We start from the raw sequence: 25491 nt of genomic DNA on the forward strand, positions 1-25491 counted from the left end.
TTTTTTTATAAATTGATTAATTTTGCATTAAAGTCGGGAACTAGATCTGCTCCATTTGCTTTGGACATGGGCTGTGCGTCTTTAATTATTTGTTTAAATCTGTCAAAATGTAAGTTTTCGTTTTTTTTTTTATCTTTGGTCCGGTGCTACTATATCATTTTTAAAAAATATTTCATCCAATTTTGAGCAAAAAGCTTTATTTGATCTTGACAACAAGAATGAACCACATTGTTTTGGACTATGACACCTGATTAGTAGTTTTTGCACCTTCATATTATTACGCTAATTATTACTTGCATGAAGGAACGCACAAAACGTACACGTTTAGTAGTTCCTTAGAAATCGCAATATCGAGAGGTTCTCCCTTATTGAAAATTCACCACCTCTCATCAATTCTCGTCGATCCTTACATTCCTCTCGTATTTATTCACTCTGCTCCATCGTCATCACAATTTCAATCGACTAAATCACCATTAATCACAAAGAAGGACAACAATGAAGCCAACTACATCATTCTTCTTCCTCTCAACCCTGTGCGTGCTCCAACAAGTTGCCCTCGTCGCAAATAGTCAACCCGGCAAACCCGTCGGAGGCCAACCTGGCAAACCCGTCGGAGGCCAACCGGGAGGAACCTCCGGGCCTGTCAGTGGTAATCAAATAGAAGAAGCATGCAAATACGCGACTAACAAGGATCTGTGCATCACCAACCTCAAGAAAGACCCAAACAGCCAAGGAGCGGACCTCGTCGGCCTGGCCTTGATTGCGATCAGGCTGGCCGCCGCGAATGCCGCTGACGTGGAATCCCACCTGAGAACGTTGATGATCAACAATGCCACCTCTCTATCCCCGGAGGTTCAGCAGGGGGTTTCGGACTGTATAGAACATTACACCGACGCCAACGAGCAGCTTGACGACTCGGTGGCCGCGGTGTCGGCCAAGGAATTCAATGACGTCGAGATGTGGGTGAAGGTTGCCATTGGCGATGCGGCTTATTGTCAAAACGCCATGAAGGGTCAGCACACTGTGGTTGAACAGAAGAACAAATTGTTTATGCAGATGTGCGAAAATGTCTTGGCCATGATCAAGGCCGTGACTCAAAAGGGTTGATGAGATCCTTAATCATTATCAATCAATGTTATGAAGTATTCATAAATTCGTGTACTCATTGCATATAGCTTTAGTACTTAGCTGTAATATCAATTTATATATACGTACACATGATGTTCAGAGTTCAAATGACAAATTAGCAATTTTCAACGAGAATTATTTGTCCATTTATATACGAAATGTATCCGGGCAAAGTTTTAATGATGCCACATTTAGATTAGGTTTGAGAAGAAGTGAAAAACTTTGTTTTCTTCGATCAAATTTTTAGTTATAAGTATGTATTTTCATGAAAGTTAGAGCAAGTTCACCTGTGGGTCACTAGGTCACCTACTATTCACTATTTTTATGTGTATTTTTATTCTTTGGGTCACGAGCACAGTATATTTCGTGCCCTGAGTCGCCATGTGTCACCCTGGGTTACTTTCTGGGTCACCCTGGTGACCTGCAAGCTGACCTGGTGACCCAGATCTTATTGGAAACTGTGCCCGTGACCCAGAGAGTGGAAATAAACACTAAAAAACAGTGAATAATATGTGACCTGGTGACCCAACAGATGAATTTAATTGCTCTTAGATGCAACGCAACTAATTAATAGTTAGTGGGTTTTTGTTTCCTAACTTTTATATTAAATTTTGGATTGTCATTGTTGACTCTTCCGCTTCTATGTATTTGTATCTCATGTGAATAAAAGTTCACATTCATTTCAATATATATATATATATATATATATATATATATATATATATATATATATATATATATATAATACCATGCTGAACTCGATTAGAAGGCAATTGATGTCAGCAAAGTTGCATCATCTAGCTGATTCGATCAAGTTTATAATTAGAGAGATTATGGTAATTACATGTTCTCTATTTTGCTTAAATAAGACTAAGATGCAGGAATGCCTTAATCAACTATGATTAACTTCATGCACGTGGGAAAATGCGGGGCACAATGATGATTACTACTATTGCATATGTTCATGTTCATCTGATGCGTCCTGGCCAAGACATTGAACAGAGTTTTTAACTTTTTATGTTTTGTTTTTTATTTAATTTAGGTCTGAAAGAACAGGATATCTATAGTTCTATAGGTATAAAATTAGTTTCGTTATTAATAAGTAATGCAGTTGCCCCTAACCTTAATTAGACAATTGTGCTGTCCGAAGACGTATAGAAACGAAGTAAGAGCAATCTTAAATACATACTGCATTATGTGGAAAAGAAGCACTAATGTATGTTCACACCCAGCCATAATTAATTCAGGTCTGAAACTCTGAATTACATATATTGGGGATAACACATGTCTACTAAAATGATCTCCAACGCTTTTAGACCAAAGTTTAGGCACATATTGCGATCTAGACCAAATATTGTTAGGTTAAGAAGACTAAATTCAATTTTAAGACGACTTGTAAGTTTTGCATAGTAAATTTATATAGAAGTACGGTTCTATTTTTAGAAGCTGTTGAATATTGACAGTGTTCAAACTTCAACTGCTGAAGCTTTGGAAACAGAACATGATACAAATGGGGCCTCGATCATATTTATATCGATATTCTATCTGTATTGCAATCCAGATGCTATATAGCTAGCAGCTTCTACGTACTAGAAGTCTTGGTCAATTTTTCTTTATATATCTTTCTCAGAAAGAGACACAGAAGACAGATATCCTAAAACTCGAATTAACTCATAAGTCTTTAATAAATTAGGCCTGGTCATCAGTCAACAAAAAAAGAGTAATAATGGAAACTGCTTCACTGTTCTTAATTAATTTAGAATCTATAGTTTCACAGTATTGACATTTCTGGGATTCAATAACAATATTCAAAACCAGCAACTAAGCTTAATTGGGTATTACATACTTATTACTTCACTTAAAACAATGGCAAAATAAAACATAAAAAATGAAGGAACAAATTAGCTAGCTAAGTTCAACTTAATTTCTCAAAGTAAGCCACCAGTGTAAGGCACTCCTGTTTGAGGCAACCAATTATCTCCCAGCAAGAAATTGGACACAGTAAAGTTAGAAGCATCACTAGAGTTGGTAATCACATGGTATCCTGCCCATGTAACTCTGTTTGTAGTGTTTGATCCTGGCCCTGTGTTATTGTACTCTGCATAATACAATGTGCTAAGAGCAAAGTCTCCATCCCAAGCTCTCCACCCAGCTGAATCAACCACACTATCAATGAAAGTCTGCATGTAAACTGTTCTAGAATACTCCTTCCATGGCCTACCAAGATAAGTCTTGGTAGTTCCATTGTTCGAAGCCAAGTCATCGGCGGCTCGGATAGTGCAATTGTGGATCGAAGTGCCAGTGTTTTGATTTGGGTCGGTTCGTCCCTGAGCAGTGATGGCATTGAACTGGCCGCTCATTGGAAGCCGAGGGTATATGTTGCAGTTTTGGAAAACAACTGCTGCATTTCCAAAGATGAAATCCACTGTTCCGTAGATGTCACATTCTCGGTAGAATTGCCTTAGGGAATGTGTGTATAAGGTGTCTTGGTACGCCTCGAAGCTGCAACTATAGAATGTGGATAGATCTGCGCCATTTCGGACTGCGACCGCTTGGTGCTTGATGGCTCCAGCGGTGTTGCGGAATGTCATGTTTACGGCTACAAATCCGGGTGCAACAACAGCTGCAATAGACACACAGAAGAGATTGCTAGACGTTAAGCATAACCAGTTCTATATTTTATTTAATTACATGTGCACTTTAGAACAAACAATATTAGATTTAAAAAAAAAATTTGTTCACCAAAATAATGTTACTATACAACTTCAAAAACATTTGATAATTAAATTTTGTGACTCAATTTCAAGGACTTACCAAATGTTGCAGAGTTGAAAGTTGTCCATCCATCAACAACACTCCGATTACCGGTGAGAATCGTCTGGTTGATCCCATCTCCAACCATCATCAAATACCTCTTGTTCTTTGCAATAGACACATACTCTTCATAAACACCGGCCGTCACATAGATCATGAAGTAGCCATTAGCCGCGGCAGAGTTATTCGGTGCAGCGGCAATGGCGTCAGTAATAGTAGTATAGTCGCCACTACCATCCTGACTCACCGTCACCACGTCACTCACCAACACGCCATCATCGTCCTCCAACTTCCTCCGGCTCGCTGCCTCATAAACCGCGCGCGATTTGCTCGACATTTTCATCGGCATCCGTCCGTTTTTGAACCCGCTCTTCCTCCCGGTCCTACCGCCACTCCCTTTCTTCTTCTTGGGGACCCAACCCTTGGTGAAGAGAGCTAGGGAGACACTGTAGAGCTTGGTGTCGTTGCGGAGAGGGACAGAGAGCCCGTTTTTCAGTCCCCAAGAGGAAGCTACCGATTGTATGCCGTCCAAGCACGTCTGTTGGTTTGTTAGAATAGCACTCAAAAAGGTCTGAACATCGTCGGCTTTGAGAGTAGAAAGAAGGCTGCTGGTTTTGTTGACGGTTTGGAATGAGTTGAGCAAGAAGTCCATGTTGAGCCCCGCGAGGAGCCCGCAGTCCTCGAGGGCTCGGACGGCGGGGACGGACAAAGAGGACCTTTGTTTGAGGTACTTGTCGATTAAGGTTAGAAACTTCTGGGCTTGGGACAGGGATTTTCGGACGGAAAATCGTCCAAAATCATAAACGGTAGAGGATGTTTGGTTGGGAAGGACTGATTTACAGTAAGAAGGGTCCGGGGTATCCTTGCATAGTGTCCCTGAAGATACAGGAGTAGTTGGAGCTGTGGTGTCGGCAGCAAAAGATAGGGAGGCAAAGAGAGAAAGAAGAATGAGAAGTGAAGCTGTAACTAGGGATTTAGAAGAAGCCATGAGGTTTGGATTAGCTAGACCTATATGAACTGTGATGTAATATTGTGTAGTAGTGGATTAGCTACATGAGGGTTGGGGTGTATTATATAGGGGTTGGGAGGGAGAGGATTTGAGATTTAAAAATTGGGTAGTGGTGGTAAAGAATTTGATTTAAATTCTAGTGGGTTTTTGTCTGTGTATGTGACTTTGAGAGGTCAACTTCAATTGGGAGACTGTACAATACGCGTCGATCTTGGACTTAGATGTTAGGCAATTCTGCTTGTCTGATATTCTTATTTTCATTTTCAGAATTCAGAGCAATAAAACAATATCTATATTCATTGGGAATCGGTGATTGGGTTGGGGCCGGGTAGGATAAGTAGAGGTGTTTGTCAACTGTAGGGTAGGAGCCAACCGGATTAATGAGATAAGCAATTACAGGTGGGATATCTCGATCTCCAGGCTCTAATTTGTATAATCGATCGGCAAGGTAATTGTAAAGAACGTTCTTCAAGATTTTGTCGTATTTCTCTGAGCAGTTTTTAATTTGATATTATTCTTATAGTGGTTGACGACGTTGTTTCAAATTAGTTTTTGAAAAGAAGATTATTTATTATCAACTAACACAGAAAAGATATATATTAACATGCGGGTTCATGCCGTCTTCACATTGTATATATGATGAGCATTATTGCAATGCAAATTAATATGTCTAAAAGAAAAGAAGAGAAAAGATGAACTAATGAAAAAGAAGAAGTTCATTCACTTTCAATTGGCATGACGACGGTGGAATCTGATTAGATATAGTTTCTTCGGTACGTTCTTATGAGTTTTGAACACAGTGTGATTGGAATCATGTGTTGCACACTTGCATGTATTCAACACACTACAGCAATGTAAACCCCACATTCTATGTATGTTTATGTCTAAGCAATCATGGAAGACAATGTCAATTAGCTAGCTAGCTAGTTAGAGCAACTCCAACAACTTCTCTATAATTTCTGTATTATAGGGAAGCAAGAGTCAAAGCTTTAGTATCCTTTTTTTCTCCAACTCCAACAGATTCCCTACTTTACAACAATCTCTAAAATCTTCATATTTTTTCTTAAAATTTTAGAGTTTGCTGTAAATATAGGAAATTTGGTTTTCTCTTTCCTCACTTTCCCTAAAATATGGATAGTTATAGGGAATCTGTTGGAGCAAAAGAGACTTATTTTTCCCTAAAATAGAGAAAAATCAAAATATAGGGAATCTGTTGGAGTTGCTCATGATTCTAATTAACATGAAATTATATATAAGCAAATATCTCTGACTCGAAATTTAAATTTTGTCATTTGCGACAATATTTGATTAAAACAATATATCAATACATAGATCGTTGATATAACGTTAATTACAAAAATATTAAAAAATTTAAAATCTTATGTAAATACGAAGGAAAAACAAGAATGCAAAATAGGTACACAATGGCTGAGTTGGGGAATACAACATGCTAGATTACTCGGTAAAACCGAGCATTAGGAGCTAAAACCCATAGACCAACCTTTTCCAAATAGGAAGAGCCTAATTATTAGAAGATTAACAAACAATTGACTACGCTAATGATGGAAAGGATAGATCGATACACAAACTTACAACGTACTTCTGAGTTTGACTAAAAACACAAATTCTTAAACCGCGTGGATTTGTCATTCTACCTAGCTTTCTGACACTGAACATGTAAACCAAGTGAAGCTTAGCTAGCTCAATAACGAAGACGACGGTGGACGCAGGGACCGGTCAATGACCATGCCTTTCTGTCTCAATCTGCACAAGTCTAGATCTAGCTTCATTTGTTACCCTACTCCATCTACAAGTTGGGTTTATTTGACCAGTAATGACCAAGTCAATCACTACTCGTCGATTTCAGAACTTCCAACCCCAGTTAAAACCTCGCGTTTAATCCGGAAACAGAAAAGCTAGCTAATCAGCTCCGAGCTAGCCCTGCAAATGGAATGAAGCTTCCTCAAACTACAATCTATTTACTGACTTTTTATATTTTGAAGTCTGCTTGATCAGATAAAACTATTTAATTAGTACTACTGATCTTGTACCTAACAATATTCCAGAGACTAGCCAATTAAGACAAGGATATATTCTGATTTCAAAGAAAAAGAGACGAGAATGTATTTTATATACCCTATACAAATCTGGAATAATTGCAATATAGAGATATCTAGTCGTTAGAAGACAATCGATCAAATTGATTAATATGCATCTCTAAGTCAATTTGGTCTCGAAGTTTGAATTTAAATGTGTATGTTCTAGACTTCAGGGTTTTAATTTTGGTTTTCATTAATCATAGTCATAGTCGACGACAGGTTGGCTATGTAAGGCAGCGAGCTGGTTTTATTGACAAACTCCTACACATAAACTACGTACCGTCTTTCATTACTTCTTGTTGAATCAAGTTGGTAGATTTTTAGTCATACCAGAAAATGCTTAATGCATGCTGAATGTACGTACACAAATAAACATCTATGTATAGTTACGTATCTTGGTTTAGTTGCAACTTGATCTGTACGTTCAATTGCCCAACGTATTGATGCATATCCACTCATATGTATAGAGCCACCGGCTTTAATTAATTAAATATCCTCTCTAATTAATTATCTCGGTTATATATCTTTTCAACTGAGATAAGTGATTAGTTTGTAATTTTTTTTTGGTTGGAAGATCAATAACACCACAACTATTACCAATACTCAAACTTCTACGTGTGCATACATACATAAGTAATTTCAAATTTTTACCCATAAAGAGAAACTCAGTTTTTTGTTTAAATTTAAGATAATAGAATTTTGGTTCAGATCATCATAACTATCTCTTATCTTTATGAAAAATGCTTGGGATCCCAAATATTTTTACCAAAATTGAGTCCCAAATGACATGGCAGTTGCCACGTAATCATTTTCATCACAATAGTTTCTGACATGTTCATTTTATTTTTTATTAATTTCTTTTCATTTGAAAAAGAAAAAGAAAAAAAAAACTCCGGTATTTTTATCTTTAATGTTCAGATTTAGGGTTCTAGCTACCCGAACATTGATTCATGAATCCAACCTAAGAGCACGTTCATCTTTTCTCAATTTAATAACATTTATATATGCTACACAACAATGGAACCCAGATCAACTAGAGATGAGCAAGTTCTTTTACTAGATGCTTGATCTTTGAAGAGGTAGTTTTGCATCTCCTGCCCATCAATTTTCTACCTAAAGATGTTTAGAATTTTTTATTTCTTCAATTAGAGAATGAGCATATTGGGAAGATAAGATCCATGGAACCAATTAGAATGTCTTTTTCAATATTAATTGCTACAACAGAATGGTCTTCGATTCTAGGGTTTGAAAAGAGAGAAAACAATGGCCTGCATATGAAAGAAACTTGCTGCGTTTATGATCTTCAGTTTTTTCCCTGAAAATAGATGAAAATAATAGGCACAAAGTGAAAATAATAAAGCAAGTTAGAAATTATCAAGTTAAGGTCATTATGTGGCAACTGACACATCGATCACTTGCCACATCATTTGGGATCAAATTTTGGTAAATATATTTGGGATATGTAGCATCACTCATTATCAAGTTAATGTCATTATATGGCAACTGACACATCACTAGCCACATCATTTGGGATCAAATTTTGGTAAATATATTTGGGCTATGTAGCATCACTCTATCTTTATATATGAGGATTTTTTAATTTTCAAAATTTTATTCCTAAATACAAGTCGGACGGGGATAATACAAGTGTTCGACTACTACGACATGCATGTGTTTGGGTGTACGGATTTGATACGAAGTTAACATTCCTCAATTTTAATAAACCTTGATACATTATGCTGAAAATTAATTAAGCTAAAAGCTTATCGATGGAAGTGTGAGAGGTTGCACTAATAACAACTTCGCGTGACGTTTGGCACACGTAACTAGTACGTGTGTAGTTCTTGTGTTCACGCTGCTTGGTTCCCAATTCGCCATGTTGAAGTCATGAAAACCAAGAATTACATGCGACTCGTAATCACACATCTATGTACAATTATGGTCAACAATTAACGTAGGAAAGAACTCGATGTCAACTAAAGTACTAAACCAAACAATTTTATTAATCAGAATAAAACAAATTAATTAATTATCTTACTACACCCAACCCTAAAAATATATTTTATTATTTTGAATTCTATCCCCATTGTAATAGAGAAAAACAAAAACAAAAAACCAAGAAAAAAGACCTTCACAGCTTCACCTAGCAGTCTAGCACCATAATTGAAACTGTAAGCATAAGAGAGAGGGAGGGAGAGACAGAGGAGTTGCCGTGGAGAGAGAGAGGAGTTGCCGTCGGCGAGGATCAACTTGATGGGTACATTTAATTAGACCCCAAATTATAACTTGGTATTGATAATTAATTAATTTGTTTATTCGATCTGATTAATAAACCCTACAAGAAATTATAAGCTAGAAATTCATGCAAACATCATAAAGACATATCCAATCAAGATTATTACTATTTTCTTTTTGAAGTCCCTACTTATGCTAAATCAACCCACCGGAAAATGGCACTCCAGTTTGAGGCAGCCACTTCTTCCCAAGCAAGAACTTGGACACTGTAAACTTTTTAGCTTGCTTAGCTTTTTTCAATATATGGTAACCTGGCCATGTAACTCTTCTACTAGTGTTCGATCCAGGGCCCTGACATTTATACTCGGCGTAATACAATGTGCTTAAAGCAAAATCTCCAGTCCATTTACTCCAACCTTCCCTATCTATGCAACCATCCATGAAGGATTTCATGTACACCGTCCTTGAATACTCCTTCCATGGCCTCCCTAGATAAGTCCTGGTAGTTCCCTTGTCCGAAGCCAAGTCATCGGAAGCTCTGATGGTACAGTTGTGGATCATAATGCCGGTGTTTTGATTCGGGTCTGCTCGACCCTGAGCCGTAATGGCGTTGAACTGCCCACGCATCGGAAGCCGGGGGTATATGTTACATTTTTGGAAAACAGCTGCTGCGTTTCCAAATATGAAGTCAACTGTTCCGTAGACGTTGCAGTCTCTGTAGAATTGTCTTTGGGAATGTGTGTATAAGGTGTCTTGATACCCTTCGAAGCTGCAATTATAGAATGCGGACAAATCTCCACCGTTTCGGACGGCGACGGCTTGGTGTTTGATTGCTCCGGCGGTGTTGCGGAAGGTTATGTTCACTGCTACAAACCATGGTGCAATTACCACTGCAATATTAATGAACACAAGTTAATCATATTTAGCATTAATTTTAGGGTTTTTGTGATTTTTTCACTTTGGTAAATGAACGTTTACGGGGATGCCTTATTCAGTCCATGTATAAATCCAAAAATCGATGCAGACCAAAATTATAGGATAATAGGAGTGTGGTTTTCTCTCTCTATATATTACATTGCAGATTTAGAAACTATATATTGGTCTAAATTAAACTTATCAAGTATTCATTTAAGATACCAAAAACAAAGACAAATTAGAACTTAAGCAACCAAAACTAAAAAATAAAACAAAAGAAAATCCGGCCTTCAACTTTATTGCTCGGAAATTTCAAATCTGAACTTTAAGTCTTTAACCGATTGGCTAGGGATTAGTATCAGTTACCAAATGTTGCTGAATTGAAAGTTGTCCAGCCATCTACAACACTCCGATTGCCTGTTATGACAGTCTGGTTGATGCCCTCACCAATCATCATCAGATAGTTTTTCGTATTTGCAATGTTCACATACTCTTCATAAACTCCTGCCTTGATATAAATCAAGAAGTAACCATTTAAACCTTTAGTGTTAACCGGAGCTGCGGCAACAGCGTCGGTTATGGTGGTGAAGTTCCCACTTCCGTCCTGACTCACAGTGACAGTCTCCCTCACCAGCACGTCACCAAAATTCTGAAGCAGCCGTTTCCTCCATGTGATCACCTCCCCCTCCTCCTCCTTCTCCTCGTCTTCCTCATTTTCAGGCACCCATCCCTTCGTGAACAGAGCTAGAGAAACACTATAAAGGTTCGTGTTGTTGGAGAGCAAAAGTCCATTTTTCATACTCCTCCAAGATGATGAAGAAGAAGTTGCTTGTACGCCATCCAAGCATGTTTGCTGGTTTGTTAGGACGGCACTGAGCCAGGTATGGACGTCCTCGGCTTTCGAGCTGGGAAGTGTTCGGTTAGTGTCGTTGAGGGTTTGTAGGGAGCTTGCAAGAAAATCTACGTTGAGTTCTGCAAGAAGCTTGCAATCTTCAAGGGCGAGGATTGCGGTTTTGGAGAGAGTCGAGTTGCGTTGGAGATACTTGTTCACCAAGTTAAGTAATTTATGGGATTGTGATAATGATTTCCGGACCGCGTAACGGCCGTAGTCATACACATTGTTTGTTTGGTTGGGTAGCATGGACTTGCAATATGAAGGGTTAGGGGTGAATTCGCAAATGATTTCTTTGGATACTGGATCAGTTTCACAACCTACCTCTGCAGCTAAAGATCGAGAGGCAAAAAGGATGGGAATAAGATGAAGAATGAGAGTCGAGAGTTTGAACACAGAGAATGGTTGTGAACCCATATTGGCTTTGCTATTGTAGAGTTTACAAGAGATATATATATATATATATATATAGAGAGAGAGAGAGAGAGAGAGAGAGAGAAAAGCGTGATGGGATTAATTAGCTAGGCCTTTGGAGTTTGGATTAGTTGTTTAAGTAAGCTCAGTTCAACAAGATTAGTTTCATGCTGATCAGTACGTAGTTTCTGGACGTCAATACTCAACCCTAAAGCCAGATAGCTAATGCAGTCAAAAACCTTGAAATTAAGGAGCCCTTCTACTTTTTCTTTCTATTTAGGCAATCTCTCTCTATGAAAGTCATTTTTATTTTCAACATTTTGATGCATGGGTTACTATGCACCTAGCTTGAAGGAAATTAAATTATAAAGCACCTAGCTTACTATGCCGAGGTTTTCATAACCTGCAAACTTCAGCAGTAACGGTAACGGTTACCATTTTGCATGAGGTTTGTCGATTGCTGTGACGTATAGCTGAGCTCAAAGTGCCATCAAGTAACGTCTGTCACCCATTTTCTGTATGCATGTCTATCTTTCGGTCCTCGATCATGATCTTTCTTTTCAACCAAAAGGACTTGAAAAATAAAATGTCCTTTACAAAAGTATTATCAAATTAACAAGCTAGAGGCAATTACGTTGTCGGTCGTCTGTTTGGGTTGCTTTACAAGAATCACTACTTTTATTTAAATTTGCAACTTCGATCTAAATAACTAACATTAATGTTTACGTTTTATAATTTTTCACTGTACATTTTAATATGAAACCTAGTTTGATTCTAAGTTGAAAATATTCCATCTTTCGATTGGTGTTAGCTCAAAACATGCATATGGACCAAAAATAAATAAAATGTGCTATTTCATAACTACTACCAAACTGCTAAAATTTCATCGTCTCATCAAATTTTCATTCCTAAGTCCTAAGTTAGAGGCATGAAGAAGGCAACTAAGTAAACCAGATCCCCTAAAATGAGAAACAGATATTCATGCACCACATATTTCTAAGCTTAGCTTAGCTTAAGAACATTTTGAACAGATTGTAGAGTTGCTTAATTGAGGAACAACTAATGGAGTTCACTATTATTGTTCCATTATAGTTGTAAACTTGTAATAAATTAAGTTGTTGGAATTCAATAGTTTGTTAAATATGTATTGTATAATGCAAAGGACAAACCAGTGATCGAAGTGCCCCAAAATAGACTTGGACCCCTCCCAAGCTACTTTAGACGGCCAAATACAACAGTATGGCCTTTTATTTCCCAATAATTAATCTCATTATTACTAGCTAGCTTCTTTATTTGCCTCGACAAATTATGCTATATAGCTATATATTCATGCGCTACTTTAAGTTTCAAATTACGTACGTACGTACTGTTCAATTCCTCTTCCTCTTCTTTTTTCTTTTATATATATATATATATATATATATATCTGCTAATTCGTGTTTGAATTAGGTCTCAGAAGGCCTATTGATGGGGTTCACATGGTACGTTCTGATTCGATTTAGTTAGGACATAATCAATGTGCACAACTGCACATGCAATTTTTAAGGGAGTTGAGGCTTTCCTTCATGCCTTGTTCTTAGCTCCAATAATACAGATCGAACTCTATTTCCACTGTACTTTATACGATGAGGAAGAGACACCAAAAACTACGTTTGAAGAAATAGGAGACATGAAACCTACGATCGATCATCAATTTATCATAATGCATGAACTATGATCATCAAAGAGCATGCATTGATTATAATGTAAACCGAAAAGCTTTTATGATTCGTCACCAAACCCAACTAAATTATAATGCATAGACCTCCTTACTTTTAAAGTTTGAAGCTTTTTACTATTCCTCACTAATATACTATTTAATTTAACGATTTCAATCATTGATCCTTTAAATTTCTATGTAAAAATTGTGTCTAAAAAAACAACCAAATCAATAATCATTTGATCATTGAAAATGTCTAGACAAATATAGTCAATTAAATAAAATTAAAACGAACATGGTGCTAATGAAATAGTTAAAACGTTTTCGATTTTTGCTAATTTTTTTTGTAGAATTCATATTTATATATGTAACTAGAGAATTAGTAGTTTAAATTATTAAACTACATGCTAAAAATAAAAATATCCTTAAATTTCAAGTTTAAGAAGGTCCGCTCTAAAACCGTCTTGTATATATATTATCCGTGATCCATGCTTATATCCTAAGATTGGCTAGTGAATGATAATTTGATCAGTTTACATTAGACTCGAACGATATATATAGAGTTAGATAGAGCGAGAAATGAAGAAATGTTCTGAGAATGATTGCTTCAGCACTATATATATGTGCTTCTTGCTGACTCCAATCTTTATTGTGGTCAAACATTTACACGCAGAAGCCTCAGTTGGCTTTTTGTATTTGATAAAAAAGAAAATGATATAGCAAATTAATAACCTTATAGGATAGATTGTAATATTTTTAATGGTTCGTTATCAAATTAAATCATTGAAGGGGTGTGCAAAGATGCTAAAGCAAAACAGAGTAGAAAACAGAGAGCATGAGTGCAACATATAACATAGGCCTGTAACTTCAAACCTAAACCGACTCTCAATCATGAAGATCTGAAGGAATAGCCATTAACACAACCCGGCCGGTCCAGTAACTATCTCTACTCTCTAGACTCTCTTTACGCCTCGTTTGTTTCACAGATTTTAAGCTCGGGAAAAGGAAAGTGCTTACTTTCCTGTGTTTGGTAAGTGCAAGGTCAGGAAAATGGTTCCTCTTGCAAGAGAAAATAGGAAGGAAAATGAATCCTTCCATTCTCCTAAGGAATCATTTTCCTTTCTCATTTCCTAGTATTTATTACACTTTTCTAAGATTTATTACACTACTTGTATGGCTAAAATAATTTTATAAAAAAAATTAAAAAATAAATACCAATTTTCTTCAATTATACTATTAATTATTGATTCCATTCCTTAGTGCTACTAAACACATTAGTAAGAATCTTAATTTCCCTTCCCGATAGAAATACAAAAAAACAACTTTATTAAGAAATCCATTCAGTGAACCAAACGAGGCCTTAGTCTTTACACACCCTTTCAGTTTTTTAATAGATGCCTCTCTTTAAGTCATTTTCAACCAAATGATCAAACCTAACACTCACTTAAACTTCGCGAGCAAAAGCAAAAGTAGTGAATATAGTAAAAGAACTCGTGATAATACTCGATCTTGTAGCCAAATCTGGAAAATAGAGGTCATGTGGGTAATTGACTTGTGCTAGCTGGCTATATTCATTACTAAATTAGGCAAGGAATCTACATAACCCAAAAGAAAATCTAATAGAATCTAACCAATAACCCAGAAACTAAATTATTTACCGCTCATTTTTACACTCATCATCAACTATCCTATATATACTCATTACTCACATTCCTTATCCTCGCACATTTCTCCATCCCACAAGCACAAAGTCACAGCCATGTATAGTCTAAGAAGGAGAACAAAGCTCTTGCTATCATTGCTTCCACCTTCAGCCTTCATCCTCATCCTATTATTTTCACAAAGCCACTTCACAAATAGCCCCAAACCCACAAAAGAATTTATCATCCATGTCCAGAAGCACAACCAGGTAGCCCACTCAACATGCCAAAACACACTCTACAAAGATCTCTGCGTCTCGACCCTGACCTCATTCCCGAATCTGAGCTCGAAATCGGTCCCGGAAATCATATCCTCCACCGTCAACAAGACCATGTACCAGGTCATAGCCTCGAACTCCAACTGCACCGGCATCAAAAAGCACACCAAGACCAAGCTCGCCGCCGGTCAGCAGCAAGCTCTCGACGACTGTCTCGAGCTCTTCGACAACACCATTGCCGAGCTCAAGGCTGTCATGTCGGAACTCAACTCCAAGAAGTCGCCGGCGGCCAAGCACTACAACCACTTGAGGACGCTGCTCAGCGCCGCAATGACGAACCAGTACACGTGTCTCGAAGGGTTTGATTCCAGCAGTAGTACGGCGAAAGCTGTGAAGGATGAATTGGAGAGCAGATTGAATACTACCTGCGAGCACATTAGCAATGCCCTTGTGATGCTCAAGAAGATTCCGGGGGTGGTTGAACGTGAGACTGACGAGTACGGACCCATGAAAAAGGGGTTCCCTACATGGGTCGGATCCAAAGCTCGAAAACTGTTGCAGACTAGTTCGGCAAATCAGACCCAGTATAATCTGGTGGTGGCGAAAGACGGTAGCGGAAACTTCACCACCATCACCGACGCAGTGGCTGCGGCTCCAAATTCGAGTGCAACCAGGTAAACTCCTTAGCCAAATTTGTTTACCAATTGATACGTATACAGGTATACTATAAATAAGTACACATTAATGTGGTTGAAGTGGAATATTAATTGGGTTCGTTGGATGTATTATATGCAGGTTTGTCATATACATAAAAGCTGGTGCGTACTTTGAGAATGTAGAGGTTGTGAGCAAGAAGAAGAATTTGATGTTTTTGGGAGATGGGATTGGAAAGACAGTTGTGAAAGCGAGTAGGAACGTTGTCGACGGCTGGACTACTTTCCGATCGGCCACCGTCGGTGAGTTTAATCTCTTCTCTACTATATCTATATTTTCAATTACTTGCTTGTCTATCTTTGGCTGGTGAATTTTGAAACCTTTATCTCACCAAAAACCAAAAGAAAGTAGAACATTATGAATGGCAAACATCCTTCAAATCTTTCAAACCGTTTGGTACGCTCGTGAAGGTTAGGGTTGTCCCACGGTGCATGTGATCTTGGATGAGTGAGCAATATTATGCATCAAATATACTTGTAGGACCATTTACGATATACATGTGTGTCTATAACTCTATATAGAAAGATACCAACAACCCCAAAGAGTCGATAATGATGCAATAAATTGAATACGTTCAATATAAACAAGTCAACATACTTGTGCTTTGATTGATTAGCTTTATCAATTGCCTCTTAATTAAAGATCTCATAATAAGATTACTTTTTGTAATTATAACGTTTTAAGTTCTTAAGTTCTTCTCGCATAGCGGCATAGGTGTCAAATTGAGTTTTAGATACCCCACAACTAGAAGAAATTGGCAAAAAAAGTGAATTGGGATGTCCATAATTCATAAAGCATTTGCCGGAATCATGGCACAACAAGTGATTGATCCTTAATCGATTAATTAACTAATCACCCGTAGATTGTGGAGAAGGTTGTGTCGGTTAACACAAGAACGAAAAAATATTTGATCTGCAAGATACTAATTTGGAGGGAATTTATTCACTAATATAATTTACTTAATTGAAGTCAACTCTCCACCTATCTTTAGTATATTCGTTATCTATTTTATAACTTTATGTTGTAAATTTACACAACTCTATCGTATTAATATTAGATGTTGTATCTAAATTTTTCAATAATTCTATTATTTTTCATTGATAAAAACAAACGTGTACAAAGATAAATTTATTAAGAAAATATATGTTAGATAATCTAACATCTTAAAATACTTTTCTATCTTATATAATTTATAACCTTACATTTTGAGACTAATAAAATTGAAATCATAATTGGCCCCTCATATGGTAGGTGGGTCTCTGCCTTACTTGATTTCGTCTCTTCTCGTATAGATATAATGATATATCGGTCCCATTCCCCTTCCAATCCATTTTACGTTGAACCATTCATACTCACTTGACTTCGTCTCTTTTCTTTTTTTTTTTGGTCAAACTTGACTTCGTCTCCTATCCTCTAACTCCACACATTTTCGGTGTTGGTAATGATTTGATCTGCAGACTATACATTTCTTGTTCTGAAAAAAAAAAAAACAGCATCATAATGCTTCAATCGTGCCCATGTGACAAACCCAAAAGGCCAGATTAGGGTTTGAAAAACATGGGTGCCCTTTCTGATTTTGTGTGCATAATACAGTTCTTACTGCTTAACTACTATTAAGAGCAAAAAACAATAATTTCCAAATTTCAATGGAGACAATCATTTACCCACTCTTGATTATAGAATAACTGGACATTGTACAGAATCTTTGTTTTTAATCCTAATAGTTCTGGTTTTGTTTGTTTCCGGCACTTGCAGCAGAATTCAGTCTCGTGGTTTTTGACAAAACAGTACTTCTTTAGAAGAAGGGTCACATGCAAGAACTCCCAAACAGTTGTCAGTTGTCAAAGAATCTCACTTATTTGTTCCTGTAAGCAACAAGCTGAGTTTTAAAAACATATTAAGCTCGTTAAAAAGATCCTAAGCTCAGAAAACTCGTAAACATATAGTTAGTAGTTGGTCCGAGACAAAGCAAACTTGTCTCTTAAGTTGATAATATTCTACATATGAGTCGAGCTGAGCTAAACCCTAAACCCTTAAACTCAAGCTTTGTTGCACAAATCAGTTGACCCAAGTTTGAACTTCTGATAAAGTAATCAAGCTTACCGACTTCTGATTCGGAACTTCAGAAGGCACTTTGATACTTGAATGGGCTTTCCTCTGGGCCACAGAGTTGCATGGGTTGTGATTCCCAAACATAAGCATATATGTGTTCACTAGATAACTTTTTCATTCATTGCTGGGCTTCGTTGTTCTAGTTGCCCATTTATTATGTGATCAAACCTAACTGATCCATTTTGTAATTTTTGTTTGCAGCCGTGGTCGGAGGAGGGTTCATAGCCAAAGGCATAACATTCGAGAACTCAGCCGGACCAAGCAAGCACCAAGCCGTAGCCCTCCGCTCCGGCTCGGACCTCTCCGTCTTCTACCAATGCAGCTTCGTCGGCTACCAAGACACTCTCTACGTCCACTCCCTCCGCCAGTTCTACCGCGAATGCGACGTCTACGGCACCGTCGACTTCATCTTCGGCAACGCCGCCGTCGTCTTCCAGAACTGCAACCTCTACGCGCGAAAGCCCAACGAGAACCAGAAGAACATCTTCACCGCCCAGGGCCGCGAGGACCCCAACCAGAACACCGGAATCTCCATCCTCAACTGCAAGGTCACCGCCGCGTCCGACCTCATTCCGGTCAAGTCCACGTTCAAGACGTATCTGGGCCGTCCGTGGAAGGAGTACTCCCGGACCGTTTATCTCAGGTCGAGTATCGACGACGTGGTGGACCCCGCCGGCTGGTTGGAGTGGAATGGCACGTTTGCGCTGAGCACGTTGTATTATGGAGAGTATTTGAACCGGGGAAACGGGTCGGATAAGAGCGCCAGGGTGACGTGGCCGGGTTATCGGGTTATCAATAGCTCCACGGAGGCGAGTCAGTTCACGGTTGGGGCGTTTATACAAGGAAATGAGTGGCTCAATTCTACCGGAGTTCCGTGCTTTGCTGGTTTAACATAATGCCGGCGGCGACACTCATTAATTTCCGGTACCAACATGGTTAAGAAGTGCCCTATTCTTAAATAATTTGCAATTATATGATAATTAAGGTGCATGATTGATAGGGTAAGAAGTGCCCTACGCCCCTACTAGGATAGAATTTTAGGTACATTTTCGAAATTGAAAATGAATACGGTTATAATACTTTGTAGAATTTTTATTCGAAAAGTGAAAATTATATCCGCGTACGTAGGGATTGAAATGAATTCCATATTTGTGTAATAATTTTGTCACCCCATTGGATTCGGATGTGTTAGTCCATGAATAATCATGGCGAGCTCTGCGAACAAAACCGGAAATGGCGGGATGCAAACCGGAAATAATGAAAGAAATTGAGAAAGAGCATATGGGGACATCAGATTTTGATACCTAAAAGTCTGGAAGGGGTTGCAATGATGAGAAGGGTTACCACATGCTCTACTTTATCCACGAACTCATGAGGCCTTAACTTATGTTTATACACATGCACGTTTGGATTTAGAGCACATGAAATGTATTAATTAATCTAATCGTTGCTTATGTTAAGACCAGAATAAGTTCCTAAAACACATTACTCCATTGGAATAAATTTGATCGCATAATGCAGATAAGCAAATGCAGGGTGTCATTGTCTGCTTTATAAACTAGTTCCTCTTTTACAGAGAGGCCTCTTGAAGAAGAACATGAATGAATGCTTTCTTTGCTATCTTTGCATGTGGGAGCTGGGCACCACGTACCCAGAGGAGCACATGATGATCTGCATAGGCCATTTTCACAAACATGGTCTAGGGTCAAAGATTGAAGGGCCATCGCTTTCTCACCACAACTTCAATCCAGGAATGATTATAATCCATAGTTTTCCATTCCCTTATTAATGCCTAGCCTCTTTTATCCATTGGGGTTTAATAATGCACAACTTCCTCCCCTCGATCCATGTTTTCGGGTGTTGCTTTTTATTCCTTGGTCCTTTCTATGTATAAAACTATTTACTTAATCACTAGTTTCTTAAGTAACATGCTTTGGGTCCTCTTTGCTTCTATCTTGTATTCCAAAGCGGAGGCTAATATTCCCCACTAAATAATGCTACAACGGTATATGAAAATTGAGAAGAGTGTATAATTTCTACTAGCAATATACATGTAATGAATTTTGGTAACTCGAGAAGTTCTTTTGGAGAACTTCTCGAGTTTCTTAGGCCATGTTTGGTTGGTGGAATCTGGGCATTGGGAAATGAAACACTTTCCTTTCCTGCGTTTGGGACAGCCAAGGAAGGGAAAGTGGTTCCCAAAGGAAATGAAAAAGTGGAGGAAATTGGTTCCTCCCCCCCCTCAGGAATCACTTCTCCAAAGGAAATGAAAATGTTTCCTTTCCTTTCCACCAACCAAACATGGCCTTAGTTCGGAACGGTTGCCTCATTTGGCTACATACGACTATATGACTTTACGAGCTGCCCCTAGTAACTATGTATCCTTTTACCACACAAAAACATAGGGCCGTCTTGTGCTAATTATTCAGCTCTAACATAGGGCCATTATTCATGCAGTTACAATAGCATCAGGAAAAGGATGGAATTCTCTCTGGATTGAGTGTGATTCCGCGGTAGCAATTCACTTTCTTGCCACTAATAATTGCTCCGTCCCTTGGCGTCTATCTGTTGATTGGGTCAATTGTTGTACCATTCTCTCCTCTATGCAGATACGTTTTTCACATATTTATCGAGAAGGGAATCAAGTGGCTGACTGCTTAGCTAACTATGGGGTGGATCATGAGGGGCATTATTGGTGGGACTCTTGCCCTCCTTGTGCTTCGGCTGCCTTTGTTCACAATCTGCAAGGTTTACCGAATTTCCGTATTCGCTAATTTTGTGGTGCTTGCTAGACTTCATGAAAAGGTGGGTTTGGGTTATGGTGATTTCTGCTGCATGGTTGCTGATGAACTATAGGTGTGTTCCATATATGTGGTTGCTGCGTGGTCACATATATTTGCATGGTTACTGCATGTCCTTCTTCTTTCCATCAGTTTGTAACTAATGCTTACTGCTCACTTTGAGTACTTTACTTCATTTTGTTCTCAGAGAGGTTTTGGTTCATGTCCCCCTCTCTCTTCTTGTAATTTCTTTTCTTTTATTAATAACATAAAATAGAGGGATGGGCGGTGGGTTCCCGGTTGCGATTGCCCCATTTCTTTCGAGATTGTGGGTGGGTGCTAGTCACCCCAAATCGGCTATCGCAGAGGAACTAATATCGCCTAATCCTCTATTTAATTTAAAAAAAAAAAATTATTCAGCTCTAAAATCGTGAAGGCTTTATTCGGTGCATATCACTACAAGATGGAAATGCAACTGGACCTACTTGTACAGTAGGAACCATAATTTTTTGTGTGCATGATTTGAAGTTTTGTGTGCATGATTTGAAGTGATAGGGTTTTTCTGGTATTATGTGAATGGGGGATTAGAACCCAGAAATAATTTGGCTTATCCATACTTCTTGATTCAAGTCCTCCATTCCTTTTTGGTCTGAGATTCAAGTGCTCCATTCCTGAGCACTAGTTTTGCATGGTCCTTTCTTGACCGTCTTGTGACTCAATCACAGAACTCAAAGATTTTCCACGTTTATGTCCGACAGCAAATTTGCCTTCATATATTTTTAACCCATTTTATATGTTCATCACCTTTCTCTGACTGACCTTCAGTTTTTGCGTTTATCTATCTCAGATTATGGGCAACAGCTCCTCCAGAAGATCCGTTCCAAAGCGTAAATAAGCAACCTCAGTCAATCAGTCATAATGTCATATGTAAAGAACATATCTAGAGTAGACGTCCAAAAAAGAAAAAGGAAAACAAAGTACTTCGACTTTCACCATTTTCGACAAACGTACATATAATGCAACTTAATAACTGAAACAAATAATATCTTACAATTTTAAAGTGAAGAGTTTTTCAAACAACAACAAATGTCCAAAGATAACTCCACATGGTATATAAATAGTAGAATTGATTTTTGTTTCACTTCCTAATTTTCTGAAAAAATAATTTCTAAAAAAAAAAGTCAAGTATTGCTAAGAAACAAAAGAGAAAAGTGAAAGGGTTCATTGTTACTGTTTTCTCAAAGTAATGTCAAGTTGAAAAACAAGATAGAAGTGTCTAAAATTGCCACACATTTTTCAAATCTATCCAACCAATAATGCATTTTCAGTACATTTTGCCTGTGATCCCAAAGGATTAAGTTTTAATGTGTTTTCTGGTATATGGTAATACAGAAACTCTGGGCTAAACAAGGGGTTTTGCAACTAAAACGAAGCAAAGATACTTGTCATTGCAATGAGCAAATATGTCAGAATAGTTTTTTTCTGATGTAACTACTAAAAATGTTATAGGAGTGCAAGTAACCATGTGAGGACTTCTGCAAATAGGGGCTAGGGTAAACACAGAATTGTCATTTCTGTACTCACTATAAAGAAAGAGATTAACACTACATATCAAAAGTGGGAATGCACAAGGAACCAAAAACAGTGTGACAAATGTCTCGCTGTGAACATAATTCAAATCAAATAACAAAAGGCCAGCCTTGATTGGAGAACATGGGCTTAAATTAATACTTCTTTATATGAGAAAGCATGTTAAAGAGGTACTGAGGCAGTAGCAGTAGCAGCTTTACAGTATATAAATACAGTGATAGGTCTCTGCTTCCTCCTCACCCTCTTGGCTTAAAGCTTTGGTAGTTGTTGGTTGGTTGGTTGGGTTTTCATTACTTTGGGCCACCCAAAATGGCTTCCTTTGGTTTCTCTTTCACACTTGGCCTCCTACTCTCTTGCATTTTCACCACCCTCATTCTCTGCAATGCCACCATTCCTGGCCATTACCACAACCCAGTCCACCGCCACCGCCACCATCCCCGCGTCGCCAGTCACAATTACAAAGATGCCCTCACCAAGTCAATCCTCTTCTTTGAAGGGCAGAGGTCTGGGAAGCTCCCTCCTAACCAGAGGCTTAACTGGAGGAGAGACTCTGGTCTCTCGGATGGCTCAGCCTTGCATGTAAGCAAAAAAGCCACATAAAACCCAATAAAGTCCATATTGTGTTCTTTCTGTTTTTGGTTTTGGAATTTGAAGTGGGATTTTGCTCATTTAGTTTGTGAGTTGTGCAATGCAGGTTGATTTGGTTGGAGGGTACTATGATGCAGGGGACAATGTCAAGTTTGGGTTCCCCATGGCTTTCACCACCACCATGCTTTCATGGAGTGTGATTGAGTTTGGTGGGTTGATGAAGGGTGAGTTGCAGAATGCTAAAGAAGCCATTCGTTGGGCCACTGATTACCTCCTCAAAGCAACAGCCCACCCAGGCACCATTTATGTCCAGGTTAGCTTTTTTGCTCTGCATTGTTCATATTTTAGAAATGAACAAAATTTGAGTGCTGAGGCTGATGAAGGGGGGTTTTGATTGGCAGGTTGGAGATGCTAACAGGGACCACGCTTGTTGGGAGAGACCAGAGGACATGGACACCCCAAGAAGTGTTTACAAGATTGACGCAAATACCCCTGGTTCTGAAGTAGCAGGTGAAACTGCTGCTGCTCTTGCAGCTGCTTCATTGGTCTTCAGGAGAAGTGACCCTGTTTACTCCAAGCTTTTGGTCAGGAGGGCTATGAGGGTAGGCAAAGATTAAGAAGCAAGCCCAAAACTGTGTATTTCAAACAAAAACAGGGTATTTGATTTCTGACTGTTTTTGCCTCTGGGTCTACTAGGTGTTTGAGTTTGCTGATAAGCACAGGGGAGCCTACAGCAATGGATTGAAGAAATATGTGTGCCCATTCTATTGTGACTACTCAGGATATCAGGTAAAGCTTTAATCCACTTTTCAAGTTCTCAATTATAGTTGTTTCTATAGACAGTGGCTAAAGCTATTATCTTTGTTCTGTTTTTATGCTAGGACGAATTATTATGGGGAGCTGCTTGGCTACACAAGGCCACCAAGAACCCAACCTACCTTGGCTACATTCAAACTAATGGCCACATTCTCGGCGCTGCGCAGTTCGATAACACATTCGGATGGGATAACAAGCATGTTGGAGCAAGAATTCTTCTCTCCAAGGTCCAAATTCCTCAGAATTTGATTTTTCTCATGCTTAATCCTTCATGTTTTACCAGTCTGATATGAAAACGTGACTCTTTTACAGGCATTCCTGGTCCAGAAGCTACCAGCCCTCCATGAATACAAAGGGCATTCTGATAATTTCATCTGCTCCATCCTACCAGGCTCTTCATCAACCCAATACACCCCAGGTCCCCTATCTCTCTCTTTAAGAATGTGATATTCCAGTGGTCCTTTTGTTTGTAACGGCTAGTTAACAGCGTTGGTTTTTTGTTGTAGGTGGTCTTTTGTTCAAAATGAACGATAGCAACATGCAATATGTGACCTCTACTTCCTTCATGATCTTGGCCTATGCCAAGTACTTAACCTCTTCGCACCAGGTGGTTAACTGTGGTGGCACCACTGTCACCCCAAAGAGACTCAAAGCCATTGCCAAAAGACAGGTCACATAACTCATTAACTAATTAAGGACCATCATTCTCTTAATTAATCGTGTTTAGTCTTTTAAACTTTCTCCTTAAATTTATCAGGTGGACTATTTACTAGGAGACAACCCCATGAAAATGTCCTACATGGTGGGGTATGGCCCAAGGTACCCACAGAGGATCCACCACAGGGGCTCATCACTACCCTGCATGGCCTCACACCCGGCCAAGATCCAGTGCTCCTCAGGCTTCAGCGTGATGAAGTCCCAGTCTCCCAACCCCAATATCTTAGTGGGTGCTGTGATTGGTGGGCCGGACCAGAACGACAGATTCCCCGATGACCGGTCCGATTACGAGCAGTCGGAGCCGGCCACTTACATTAACGCACCCCTTGTAGGAGCACTAGCCTATCTTGCTCACTCGTTTGGCCAACTCTAAACTTCTAAAGAGAGACCCAGATAATGAGTCTGAGATTCTCTCCAACTTGTTAGGTGTCTGGTTTGAATATTATTAACTTATTAAGCGCGCTTCTTTTTAGTTTTTGGATGCAAAGTGCACGTGGTGATAGGGCCGAGACCAAGAGGGTCCAGCCAGGCCCCGAACTACGAAGCACAGTGGTCAAGGTCTAGATGATGAAGAGGATGATGGCTTTGGCTCAATATTGTATTAGGGTTAATATGATTATTAATAGTTCAGGGCTTATGATCCTTGGCGCCAGAGAAAGTTTCGTGCCAGTAACGATGTTTATTGTTGTGTAAAAGTTTATGGGCTCTATGAATGGCCATTGGGGTTGCTTATATCTCTACAACTATTCTAATGGATGCTTTGTTGGTCTAATTTGTCCTCCACTGTTTAACTCCCTATTGCCTGGTTCGATTAGGGTCCATAGAGATGGAATTACAGCAACATTAAATGTCGGATGTTCTGCCCTAGGAAGAGCTGAAAATGGTAGAATCCAAAGGCAAGAGGCATGAGTACGTTGTAGCAAATTGTTATCAACTACACCAAACGGATATCACATTCCGCAGTATTTCATAATTTCATTAATATTTCATACTTGAGAGTTGAGATCCTACACTATAATCGAACTATCGACTTAGTCTAATACTCTAATTC

At 38.7% G+C, this 25491-nt stretch overlaps 5 protein-coding genes across 5 annotated transcripts; 3 read left to right on the forward strand and 2 right to left on the reverse strand.

Moving 5' to 3' along the window:
* The first annotated feature begins 378 nt into the window (after positions 1–378).
* LOC133739702 (putative invertase inhibitor) lies at positions 379–1263 on the forward strand. The gene has a single exon (XM_062167491.1). The coding sequence runs from the start codon at positions 496–498 to the stop codon at positions 1105–1107; it is 612 nt and encodes a 203-aa protein (XP_062023475.1). The 5' UTR covers positions 379–495; the 3' UTR covers positions 1108–1263.
* Positions 1264–2852: 1589 nt separating this feature from the next.
* LOC133740789 (probable pectinesterase/pectinesterase inhibitor 7) lies at positions 2853–4999 on the reverse strand. The gene is made up of 2 exons (XM_062168730.1): positions 3943–4999; positions 2853–3751 (listed from the first exon to the last, which is right to left on the reverse strand). The coding sequence occupies exons 1-2, from the start codon at positions 4928–4930 to the stop codon at positions 3057–3059; spliced, it is 1683 nt and encodes a 560-aa protein (XP_062024714.1). The 5' UTR covers positions 4931–4999; the 3' UTR covers positions 2853–3056.
* A 4481-nt stretch (positions 5000–9480) lies between these two features.
* On the reverse strand, positions 9481–11509 carry LOC133738237 (probable pectinesterase/pectinesterase inhibitor 20). Its single transcript, XM_062165703.1, has 2 exons — positions 10567–11509; positions 9481–10175 (listed from the first exon to the last, which is right to left on the reverse strand). The coding sequence occupies exons 1-2, from the start codon at positions 11507–11509 to the stop codon at positions 9481–9483; spliced, it is 1638 nt and encodes a 545-aa protein (XP_062021687.1).
* A 3408-nt stretch (positions 11510–14917) lies between these two features.
* On the forward strand, positions 14918–19269 carry LOC133738235 (pectinesterase-like). Its single transcript, XM_062165701.1, has 3 exons — positions 14918–15797; positions 15919–16079; positions 18151–19269. Exons 1-3 carry the CDS (start codon positions 14965–14967, stop codon positions 18843–18845), a joined length of 1689 nt encoding a protein of 562 aa, XP_062021685.1. The 5' UTR covers positions 14918–14964; the 3' UTR covers positions 18846–19269.
* Positions 19270–22513: 3244 nt separating this feature from the next.
* On the forward strand, positions 22514–25109 carry LOC133738236 (endoglucanase 17). The gene is made up of 8 exons (XM_062165702.1): positions 22514–22898; positions 23014–23220; positions 23309–23509; positions 23604–23696; positions 23789–23950; positions 24036–24141; positions 24230–24393; positions 24481–25109. Exons 1-8 carry the CDS (start codon positions 22629–22631, stop codon positions 24811–24813), a joined length of 1536 nt encoding a protein of 511 aa, XP_062021686.1. The 5' UTR covers positions 22514–22628; the 3' UTR covers positions 24814–25109.
* The last annotated feature ends 382 nt before the right edge of the window (positions 25110–25491 follow it).

This window comes from Rosa rugosa, chromosome 3 (assembly GCF_958449725.1).
Source record: "Rosa rugosa chromosome 3, drRosRugo1.1, whole genome shotgun sequence".
NCBI classification, from domain to species: domain Eukaryota; kingdom Viridiplantae; phylum Streptophyta; class Magnoliopsida; order Rosales; family Rosaceae; genus Rosa; species Rosa rugosa.